At 37.0% G+C, this 12,669-nt stretch overlaps 1 protein-coding gene and 1 pseudogene across 1 annotated transcript; one reads left to right on the plus strand and one right to left on the minus strand.

The window, feature by feature from the left end:
* Positions 1-936: 936 nt before the first annotated feature.
* On the minus strand, positions 937-6,074 carry ackr3b (atypical chemokine receptor 3b). The gene is made up of 2 exons (XM_019099499.2): positions 5,922-6,074; positions 937-2,798 (listed from the first exon to the last, which is right to left on the minus strand). Exon 2 carries the CDS (start codon positions 2,748-2,750, stop codon positions 1,662-1,664), a length of 1,089 nt encoding a protein of 362 aa, XP_018955044.2. The 5' UTR covers positions 2,751-2,798; positions 5,922-6,074; the 3' UTR covers positions 937-1,661.
* A 2,650-nt stretch (positions 6,075-8,724) lies between these two features.
* LOC109084835 overlaps positions 8,725-12,669 on the plus strand; it is a 33,885-nt pseudogene continuing 29,940 nt past the window's right edge.

Consider the following 12,669-nt stretch of genomic DNA (forward strand, 5'->3'; position numbering starts at 1 on the left):
AAAATGAGTTGTAAATTCTCAACATCTTTACTTTGATCATATGTAGGTCTGAAAGTATGCTTAAGCTAAATACAGAATTATAAATAAATAGGGTTTATTTTAGAAATGAATGCAAATGCACAAAATATGATCTTTTGATAAGACTTTCTGGTAAGGTTCAATTTATTAACATTGCATGGTGTAGAAAGTAATCCATGATGATAATCTTGGTTAATGATTTCTACATTTACTTATGAATTTTTAACATTTAATGTTCTATAACATTTGTTAATGTATTATAAACAAACATCAAGTTAACATTAACTTAAACACTGTTTTCAACTAAAAACTGAACATCTTTTTTACACATTGTGGCCATTCATTTACACGACAAAGGCATTATGGGGACCTGAAAACACAAACTTTTGAAAATAGGTTTCAAAGTGTAGGTTTTTGAAAACAATACCATAAACTACAAAGACGCAAATTTGTGAAACATAATACATGTTCACATAATGTTTATTTACAAAATGACATTGTCAACTACTGGCCTGACATGCATAAAACAGCGTTTTAAGTAATTTTCGTGTGTGTGTTTGAACAGGATCATTTTGACAACATCATCATCTATACGAGAAAAATGCAAAGGAAGAACTTTTCTATTTTTAGTACATCGTTGCCATGTAATCATACCCCTAGTTAACACATAATTAAAATTTTTAGCGCTATTTTTTAATAGCTAATGTTTTTATAATGTAAGCAAATTAATCCCTGTTGTAAAGTGTTAATGGTCTTGCAACATCAGAAGTAGTGTGCAGTGTCTTCTATACGTACTGTAAAAGATACACACAAAATACAGTAATAATATTATAATAACTAAGCTAATGGTTAAAAATGTGCGTGTATATGGGTTAATTTGTAATAGACAAAAAAAAAAAAACATCCTTAAGACAAATCTGAGAAGTTTGATACATCTTTTATTTTAACGCCACGTTTTTAGATGTCAGAAAATACTTCAAAACACTGAGTACATAAATATAATTTTATTTACAAAACATTTACAAATGCTGCTAGCATTGTTCTTGAAATGTACAACTTATCAAAAAAGTGTATCATTTTCGACAAGCATCGCTTACAGCATAACATCAGTTAACAATATCTATAGCCAATCTTGATTTGGACTTGTATCTCTCCACTCAGTTGTTTGGGTTTTCAGTATTCCACCTCTGTTTGACCAGACATAACATAACTGTACATTAATGTGTATGAAAACATGACCTTTAGTGTAGACATGTTGGAGTCTTTCCGGCAGATGTAGGATAGTCACACATAAGTGGAGAAAGGGTTATATGAGTCTCTCTGTGGCTCCAGGACAGGAAGGGACCTTTTCCACCAATTTCAGTGACACAAAAGCCTTGCTAAAGTTATTAGGCTTACATGCGTTTACAAATCAAATCAATACAAGTGCTTTCTCAATACATCTATAACTGTCATAAAATTGTACAAAAGGCATAAACATTCAAGCTAAGCAAACTGTATGTATACAGAGTTGTTCCACAATTTTAAAAACATGTAATTTGGCAATGCCTCAAGAGCAAAATGTCCAGAGAGGTTTACAAGACTGTTCCCTGTTTATCTTTGTGATTACAAGGTGGTTGTTGATCAACACCATCATAGAATGTTTACAATGGTCCCTGGTTCTCCACAGCAGAGTATTCTGTTTCAGACACATGTGAGGCTTCGATAAGCCTAGCGAGGCCAGTTTTGGTTGAGTACTTGAAGATGAAGGCTTTCATGAGGTCGTAACGGTAGTTCTTGTTGATGAAATTGTAGATGATGGGGTTCACGCAGCAGTGAAGGAGAGAGAACCACTGGGTGAGATTCAGTGCTGCATAGAGAGCGTTCTCCAGTGTGCAATTGAAAGGAAGCACATTAAGAAAGGCTAGAGTGTCAAGCAGTAGAGCTCCATGGAAAGGAAGCCAACACACTAGGAAGACCACAATGTAGGTGAAGATGAGGCGACGACTGATACGATGTTCCTGGTCAGCTGAGGGTTGGATGGTACCGGCCAGGAGGACGTAGAACACAGCAATGATAGGGAAGGGGATGGCAAAGCCGAGCATGAAGAAGCTCATTTGGATTCCAACTGTCCACTCTTTAATGCTGTCCACCGGGTACATAGGTTTACATATGATGCTGTCTGAGTGGCTGGATTTCTCAGCCTGGAGGAAGTATGTTTCAGGGAGGGCAGCAAAGAATGCCAGCAGCCAAACGCCAACACAGATTAGCTGCCTGATCCTCCTCTTCCTCTGACTGGGACCATCTCCAAAAAGTTTCACGGACAGGTAGCGGTCCACACTCATGCATGTAAGGAAAAATATACTGCTGAAGAGGTTGACACTGAAGATCAGATGTGTAATTTTGCATATGGCACCTCCAAAGGGCCAGTGGCCAAGTTGAAGCAGAGAACTAATGGAGACTGGAAGAGTGGCCACTACACAGAGGTCAGCGATGGCAAGGTTGAGGATATACAGGTGAGTCTCATAACGTTTCCTTTCAGCTCGCACGTTCACCCACACCACCAGAGCGTTGGCGGCGAGGCCGATGATGAAGAGGAAGATGTAGAGAATAGAGAGGGCATAAAGCATAGCCCTCTGGCTGAAGGTGCTGTGACACACTTCCACATGGGAGACATTATCGTCAAGGGTTGAGAAGTTCAGATCACCCAGTGCATCCAAAATGTCATTTAAGTCATTCACGTTCACACTCATCTTGGCACGTCTTTGTTATTGCCACTTGTGGGACAAAACAGAAGTGACCTGAAACAAAAAACAGGAGCTGTTATGAAACATAGGCAGAAAAAAACAAGAATAGGGTCTAATTAAACTCAGAGGGACAGAAAAATGTATAACAAAAAAAGTTTATTTATAAAACACACATAATCTGAAACATCTCGAACACACCAGGGTCCCTTGTCAGAGGGCAGGACCTTGTGCTGGATAAGAGGATTTTTTCCTGAATAGTTCAGTGCATGGGTTTATTTCCCAGGGTTACTGGGTTGCACTTAATATATGAATAAATTCAGGCTATCACTGTCACAAAATCAAAGAGGGAAGAGTCAAAAACAAACAAGAGTTTCATCAATAAAGAAGGAAAAGTCTAGTTTTGAAGATCTTTGTATTTATACTCTTTGTATTCATGAAGACTTTCAGTTGAATCACTCTAAAATGTCATGTGGTGTAACCATCAAGAAAAAAGTGATAACATATTTCTCTCACCTTGAATACAGGTGATTAAACACATCCTAAGTTATTATTTTCAAAATCATTTTAAATATATTTTTTCTAAGGTAAAAAAAATGTTTTGCCCACAAATAGTATTTTTTTTTATTAATAAATTGTATGTTTTTGAAGAGTCACACAAAATGACATTTTATAACATGAACCACCCTTGCCTTGTCTTAAAAATCTCAAATTTTCTGATATTTAGGAGGTTTATTGACTTTGACACACAGTCATGAATGTCTGCACATGCACTTTCTGCATGTTGGTTGCACCACATGACTCATTTAGCAGACAAAGGTTTTGCAAATAATAATGAACAGTGAATTTGATTTAGTGTTACTTAATTGGATTGTGTAATATTATTAGACTAAATTAATAAATAAATTAAAAAAAAAACAAAAAAAAAAACAATAGTGATTTATTGCTCAAATGCTGTGTTGTACTTTTCTCTTGAACATAAGGACTAGGCTAGGTGCCCAGCAGCAAAAATCAGATGGCTGAGCAAAACTTGTTGGCAGACTTGATGTCATGCAGTGACCCAGTAAAAAAATAAGCAGATATCCATGGCAAATGGGAGGTATTTTGGCTATACGAAAAATTCAGCATAACCAACGGGCCATGCGATGGAGTACAATGATAAAGAACAGCTTGTGATGCCTCTGGAGGCATTAGAGAGACTGATGCCCGTTAGAAGTGAGACAAGTCATAGATAGAGGGGAGGAGGATGGGTGGCTGCTGCTCTCTCTGGGACACTGAGGGGTGAAAGGTTCTTTTCTCAAAATGATATGCTCAGTTAGGGGACTGGATGCCAGGCTTTGAACTGACAAAAGCTAAAGAGAACAGAGAACAGCCACACTGGCACTACATCAAAGTTTTTCACTTACACATTCTCAAACACACATGTACACGCATCTTTAACCACACAATTTTGATCCTTAACCCCCAGGGCTTGCATAAAAACAAACACATTGGAACATTTAAGTATGGTCGTAAAACTAAAACTTTGTGCAGTGAAGCAGAAATGATAAACACAGTTATGCTCTTTCTTAATCTGTCATTTTTTAAGTAAACATGAAGAAATAAGTTTAATATAAACAAAATATCAGTTTCCAATTGGTTTGGTGTTAAAAGATACAACTGCAAACTTCTTGTGTTTTGAACCTTCAAGTGATAGAATTTGTTTAGGCTTGTTTATTTTCATTCCAAATCAACCTGCTGTTTTGACCCTGGAACACAGTTAGCGCCTAACCTTAATATCATTAAAGGAAATATGAGAAGGGACACAGCTGCTCTTAATGCATCCTGTGATCCTTGCGTACTGCAAGATCCTCGATCCCCCCCAAAACAAAGACAGATCTGGACTTATTTTACAGCTTTCCACTCTGACATCATTACATTGTGGAGACAGAGAGGGCAGCGTAAACCTCTGACCTGACTTACCAGTTGCAACTGAAAAAATCATGTGCCATAAAATGTGATGGTCCATTACATATGGCCCCAAGCACCAACACATGTCCCCCAGCCTTGTTGTAAAACTGTTGCGTTTACACTGTTCAAACACAGTGGCCCCCTCACCTGATCTCACGGCCCCAGGCAGCAAGCACACTTGCCCCCACAAAGAGTTAGCTGTGTGGACACATGCAGCGACTCTCCATCCAGTCCCCTCCTTCCCCCTCTCTCCCTGTCTCTCTCACTTGAAGTCTCTAAGTTCCCTTGAAACTCAGTATGGTTTCACTCCAAGTGTTTTGCAATCATGAAGGAAATTTTCAGTCATGGTTAAAGCATGAAATCTTCACTGTAAGAGTTATTTTGAGGAAAATAATGTTGCAACAATACAATAGGTAAAACAAATCACCTGAAAGTAAACTAAAAGTGGATGAATACTAGATAATAAGGAAATGTAAATTAATTAATCCCACAGAACGTGACTATATCTTATTACTATAGATTCCTATAGTTACTATAATGTAACTAATACAAATCAGAAATATATTTTTTTATTAATAATTTTTTTTGTTTGTTTTATAAATAGAAACTATTGCAAAAATTATAATAATAATTATCTTCTTTACCGAAATTCACAAGCAAATAAAAAAAATAACTCTATTCTGTATACCGCAACCAGCAAAAAAACTCACTATTTACATGAATGGATTCAAGGGAACCAAGAAAAAAAGACCGAAGGAGTCTCAAAAGAAACTACTTGACCCCTTTATACAAGACACAAGAGTCCACATCCTTCTCTTAAAATAAATATGGATTTTAAATTATTTATTCTCTAATGTGCAACTGCATTCATTTGAATGTTATATGAAACAGAATTGGACATGGGTATTAAAAGGAGAAATCCGCGGGATGCGACACTGCTAATCCACACCTCCAACTGAGAGTTTCGGGTTCGGTTAATTTGTTAAAAGAGAGCTTTTTTACGTAGCCTACCGTAACTTTCAGAGTGTAGAATTAGAGCACGTTACGTTAAGCTTTTAAGTCAGATTTAAAAATAATATCTTATAACACCGTATATCATTAGTTTTAAGTGTTTGGATATCATTAGGTAGACTATGGTCCGATACGCGTATGAAAAGGCTGCATTTAAAAACCAAAATCTCTCATGCACAACCACGTGCACACACAAACAAGACGTAAAAATAAACTTACAATCCTTGTGGTATGTTTTGGTGCTCCTAGGCTTTTAAATGTGGCCTTTGGTAACGAGATTCCGATGCCTGGAGAAAATGTCAAAGTGTTGTGGTTATCCGTGTGAGAGGATGGCGTGATTGTCTCTCTGCGCTCAGACTGCACTTGCTGATATAGTGCTGCGAGTAACGCCTCCTGAGGCCGATCGGAAAAGCGACTCACTCAAGTTTCTGTCCAACAACAATGTGAGTTGCGGACATGCGACACATCGGATTTCCACTCCCTGTTTAAATAGCGATATATATATATATATATATATATATATATATATATATATATATATATATATATATATATATATATATATATATATATATATATATATATAAAAAACTCGTTTGAATATCAGAATAAGCTTTTGTGTTTTTTGTTTTCGTGCGAGAGTTGTTTAGAAAAATCAAGTAAGCATGCATGCGTGTTTCATTCGTGCCCTTCCAGTTTCACAGGCTGAAATATGCTTCACGTACAAATATTCTCAAGATTTTAATATCAGTAAAGCATTTTAGATCCCAGTTTTTGCACTGCTCTGTCTTTGTTTGGTAATACTTTATAATAACTAATCATTTATAATAACTAATAATCATCATTAATACTGCAACAATAAATATTTTATATTGATAACATGTTTCATGGCATATCAAATCATTCATATAGTTAAAATGTCATATATAAAATAACATACTCATATTTGAATGTACCAGCTGTTAAGCATTCTGGTTTATTAATGACTAATAATAATATAATGCAATAGTTGCAATATCATATTACCATTAAAATAACTTAATTATTATAATATCATATAGGTGATATGACTTAATGCTTCATGGTAAAGTCTTATATAAAATGCAGCTTGCAAAGTGCTGTAGTTAATAGCAGGTGAATTTTGTTTTGTTATTTTTCCTGTCCCAAAACAGTTTTATTCTTTTTGCATCCTCTTGGCAATCCCACAAAGACTTCCAGGCAGTCGGCTAAATTTAACCACAAGGAAGCTCACCTGTTCTTAATCTTCAGCTGGCCTCTGTTTAGCTATATATTTTCTGGCTAATGGCCAATGCCTATTGTATGTGACATGGAAAAGTGGAAACTGAAATGAAACATTCTCAACAATATTAGTGGAATCCTAATGGGGTAAATTGTTCAGAGGTATGGAGTGAAGTGATGCATTTGATTGTAGAAGCAGTAGTGCATTGATCCAAGTGCAAAACATATGTTGGCTTCCTCTAGCAATGTGAGGGTACTGATGGAAAAGAGATAAGCCAGATGAATGCAGCTGTGACCACAACATTACACGGAAAGTGTTAAGTCTTACCAGCATTATTTTTTTAATTGTGTGGATGGTGATTGATCAATGTGCTTATCCATGTTAACATATCAAATGAGATGGAACACCTGCCTAAACAATACACATCAATTTTGGAGCTGCTCCTAAAATGGGGAAATGCACATTAAATGTACGTACACATGCCAAGACTAACAGTTCCCACATTAAAGGCAACTTCACACCAGACTCACCAACATTTGATTGTTCAATGGCCTCTGTTTGAAGAGCCTGACCATACAGGGTGGAAACCATCAGGTCTTTTTGTGAGAAGCATGCATAGAAATCCAGCAGTTAAAAGACATTTGGTTTTAGTTAGGGACGTGTCTGGTAAACAGAGACATGTTCCAAATTAAAGATTGTTAAAATGGTCTTTCCATCTTATTTCCATTAGTTTTCACTGGACTCCATTCTTTGTGTTTGCAGGAAAGGAAAGTTCTTCACAAAATAACACTGGTTTTGGATTAAATAGCCTACTTGTGGGGGTTACTGACACAGGCTGCTATAAAACAAAATTTCACAATTATTATTTATTTATTTATTTATTTATTTATTTAATTCTTATTTTTTGAAAACCGTATAGTTAACCGTTTTATTAACAAATTGCCATCAACCGCTAGTAGCTGTTCACGTCCCATCATAGAGCAAAGCCAGTAAGGGAACATAGAACTCTTTTAAAAACTATTATACAGGGTGAGACCACCAGGAAAGTAGGAGACAAGGACAAATGAAGTGCAATATAAAAGTGCAAAATTTTACATTGCACTTCCACAGTCTGCGTTTGCATTCCTACCTGCATGGTCTTTTGGCTATAGAATTAAAACAATATGGCAGACCAGACATACCAGCAAAGAAATAGCTCACGTCCAACGTGAGAACAATAATTTAAAAACATGCTGCGTCAGAAGACTCTTCCAAATTGCTTTGTTAACAAATGGCCGAGCTGCATTCATACATTAAATGAGCTGAGCTACGCAAGTGTGGCGTAGTGTTGTGTTGTGTTGTGTTGCACAGCGGGATGCCAAACAAGAGCTTGTTAGTAACGGAGGCGTGACATGCTCTCGGCTTATCCGATAAGATAGGGTAACGATGAAAATGGCCGGATGGAGCGCTCATTATGTGCAAGAATCGCATTATGCGTTATAGTTGATAGAGTATTGTATTCCGCTTTTAACTAGCTGCCTCCTCGCTGCCCCTCTCTCAGAAGCAGTGAAGAGGCTTTGATCTCGTTGCCATGGCAGCTGTCAGAAGCGCGCCTGCTGCAGCCTGTCTGGCGCGAGACTTGTCTAACTATTGTTAGAAATGTTTAACTAATGAATTCTACTCAAGACTTACTGCTTGGATGCCTTCGCTTCGTTTAACCATTTTAGTTTCGAAAGCGGCGGCTCCGGTATTCAAATACTGCACTTTCTAAACTAAACACTGTAGCGCGTGGAATCACTAAGGATGGCGCAGAGGTGAGTAATAACTGCACTTTTAATAAGTGCACTTCACTGCGAAACGGGAAATTATGCCAAGAACCACCATGATGTTTAAAATGAACGCCTACTAGGAGAAAGTCCATATTGTATTAGCCTACAGTTCATATAACAACACAGAGCCAAACTACTGAGAAACAGCAGTGATTTTGTCCTCAAATAGGAGCTATTCAAATCAGCTTTGGTGTAGGTGGAGGCATGCTATTTTCAGTCATCCTACACCATTAGTTTTCTAAAACAGATCATTACATTAAGTAGTAGGCTAGGCTAGTGCACTTGCTGAAAGTACTTTTGTTTTTTTAATTCCCCAGAAATTTTCCTCATAAGCACTAGGCTACTTTTATTAACATCTGTTAGTTACTGCTGATTTTTTGTGAACGGCAATATTTTTGACTTTGTTGCCTGCCATATATAAGATATCTCTAAGAGATGCAACCACCCTTCTAACCTCCTCCCACAACTCATCCCCAGCCCCCCTCCTGCTCTAACTATCCTGTCCCCTCCTTTGATTTTGCCATCCCTACAATTTGAGTAGCTCTTGGCAGTGTTAATGCCCAGAGGGGAACAATACTGTATGGGCCCATCAGAATAAGAAAAGAAGGCGGTTTCACCCTCACCATGAACTCTTTCAACAATCACAAAAGGAGCACCCACACGCAAGGGAGTCAAAAAAGTCAGAGGACATCTTTGGAATTCATATTCAACTAGAAGAATAGAGAAATAATGATTTCTTCCATTATGTGGCTTAATATGCTGACTTATTAAGTGTGCGTTCTGTGGTTTCCTACATTTAGTTTGCACAGTCAGACACTGGCAGTGCTAATTTTGCCCAGAGGGTCTAAAAACCGAGGGTCGGGAAATCTTTCCCAGAGGGCAGGTGCTCTCAACAGGTGTAATTAGGCCTGTTAACAAGTACTACTGCAGATTTACCCGTCTCTGCTGATTGCATTTCAAAAATAGATTGCCATGGAAGGCCATGGACATTTTCAAATATGGAAAAAATATGCATAAATACAATAAACTGCTTTTTAATAAAATACAATCACCATCAGTAAGTACATGTGAAATGTAATCATTGTTTTATCCACATTTTCTATGCACTTCTAAATAAACAATAAATGTAAAATATATAGACTTTTTTCTCATAAATGTAATCCCTTTCCTCTACCCAGTTCATATGGCCAAATGTGGGATGCTGCTTAGGGAGCTTTGGAGGACCTTTTGGAGGTTAAATATACCACAATGCATCTCCGTCCTCAAAAGGACCTTCTTCAGGTCTTTCAGACACTGGCAACTTTCTACTTGCGCTACCTGAAGATATTCCGTGCCCTGGAGGAGGTTTACGATCAGATTGTTCACCCCCAGAAGAGATGTGTTGTGCACCAGGTTCTTGAGGGGGTGATGGGATGACTGATAGAGCTGTAGAATGAGATTGTGGAGCTGGAGTACACAGAATTTCACTACTTTGATGACATATTGCAGGACTTCAAAATGACACCTGTCAGTGAGATAACAAAATATACTGTTACATGTACAGAATGCTGGGAATGTTTTGGTCTCTTGTGGTTGTAGATTCAAAGGAAAGGGCCTAGAGGGAATTTAGGAGATTTCGGCTTATGGAAGATTTTACTGCTCAATGTCAAAGTGGATTTTAGAGAGCTAAGTCTCTTGTTTTTCTCTGAAATTAGTGGATGCCAATTGGGGTCACCAGTGCACTACTTTTACATATGCCCTTTTCTATTCATTTCTGTGACAGCTTAAAATAGTTTGAATCTTGTTTTTAGGAAGATCTTGAGGTGCCTATTCCACGCTACTTTGTAAGGGAGAAGATGAGGGCACTAAAAGAGAGAGAAAAGATGTTATGTCAGGAACATAAAATTTTGAGTGTGTCTTTATGTAAAACACATCAATGAATTATAAATGCTTGCAATACAAATACATGTAATGCAATAGTTGATACCAAATAGGGTATACTTCATGTGTGTGGTCCTGGTTTCTGGTTTAGCAGTTGGCAGTTCAGTCCAAGTCTGTGGAGCGGGCTGTGTGGCTGCTGCAGGTCAGTAAGAGATTTTAAACAGAGATTTTGGGCTCTCACACTGCATGGCTGTTTTCACAAGGTCTAATCCTCCCTTCACTCTCATTCCGTAGCTCACAGCAAAGCAGATTTCTGTGCTGTGAAAGCCGGGAAACATAATCCTCTCTCTTCAGTTGGCTATTGTTGTTTTAGCATCATTGTCGTTCAAACTAAAAAGGGGTTTAAAAAAGGGAGGATTTATTTAAAAAATACACGAAAAATCCTTACCTGCATTTATGAACTGTTAGCTGAGTCTTGAGATTGATTTGCCTGATGTTGAGGTAGTCTAAATATGAATCTCCCTACATCCTCAATGACAAACTAAATGATAAAAATCAGGTTGTCAGATTAGGATTTCGGTTGCTATTATACTGTACATTCCTCTCATCCAAAAGTCCACAGTGAAAGCAAGAAGATGGTAGATGGTTCTAACCAGATAACACAAAACAAGAAGAATGTTCTTGATTTCAATGTGACTAATAGTATCATTTCTGGCATGTGTCCTCAGCCTCAGTTTTCCATCTTTCCTGTGATTATGTCTTTCGCTCTGTCTTCTAGGTTTGGTGGGGTTATCGAGACAGGAGGAGGCTCAACAAGGACTGTCTAGAGGAAATTATATTTTTGGGAAAAGTAAACACCAGGATGTTCTGCCAGTTTACTGTTTGTGAAAAGCAAGTCTTTTCATGAATGTGTTGTTTTGTACATATCTTCTGCTATTCTCGATCAAACACATTCAAAATTCAGTTTTTCTAGTGCCCTTTTTCCAGATACCAGTCCTGCCCAACTGCATGCCCAGCAGGTGGAAAGCAGGAGGCAGTGTGTGCAGGAGGGGCATGAGGCTGAGTACCAAAAGGCACTGGTCAACATCAAAGAGTCAGTGCGGTCTGTCAATGGACATGATATTAAAGAGAGCCTGCAAGAACAAATACGCCAGTGGTTTATTGAGTGTCGGTAAGCCATACACAAAAATCATTGATACAGTCTTTTTTGGGTAGGGTTACATTTTAGTAAAAAAAAAAAAATGTATAGGTGAGTCAAACACATTTTTGTCCTATATATTATTTTTATTCAGGAATAAATAAATAATGCAATTCATACATACAATGACTTGTACACTTCTTCTGATGAGAATGTATTCAAATTATTTTGATAGTCAAAGTCAATAAAAAGTCAAAATGATAAAACTGTCCTGATAGGAAGAAAAAAGAATTGAAATGTATTGAAAAGAAACCCTTGTAGTTCAGCATAGTCTTGATTGTTATTTCTTATAAAAAAAAGATACTTAACGAAAAATGCTTTACTGCATAGTAATATAAACATTTTTCCAAAAAATAAAAGTCATGTTTAGCAACCAACAAAGCCATATGGTCGAACATTATAACATTAAGAGTCAAGGTCATAGTGACTATATATCAAGGTTAAGTCTTTAAAAAAATCACATGACCTTATGGAGTGAGTGTGACTTATGACATGTGACATAAAAAATATACATTTTTATCTTGAAAACTATATATTTAAAAACTATTTAAAATAATGATTAAAATGTGTTTGCTCACATGTATTTTTTATCTGTAACGGAAATCTGTTGATACGTTTTACTTGATGGTAACACAAAATGACATTTTTGGAGTCATTAAATTGAAACCTTTTGCGAATATGGTATTAAAGTTTTTCAAAACCATATAAAACTAATATGGATAAACGATTATATTTCTAAGAACTTGGCACATATGTTTTAAACCAGAGTTTTAAAAGATTTTATTTTTCCCCTTTATCGTGGACACTCTTATCAGGAGGTATAAGTAACTGCGACAAATTGTTGCAAAATTTCAATAATAG

The sequence above is a fragment of the Cyprinus carpio genome, chromosome A6, assembly GCF_018340385.1.
Source record: "Cyprinus carpio isolate SPL01 chromosome A6, ASM1834038v1, whole genome shotgun sequence".
Lineage (NCBI taxonomy): Eukaryota > Metazoa > Chordata > Actinopteri > Cypriniformes > Cyprinidae > Cyprinus > Cyprinus carpio.

What these genes read in the sequence shown, in the direction of transcription:
- ackr3b (XM_019099499.2), bottom strand. Translation starts at nt 2,750, where the DNA reads ATGAGTGTGAACGTGAATGACTTAAATGACATTTTGGATGCACTGGGT.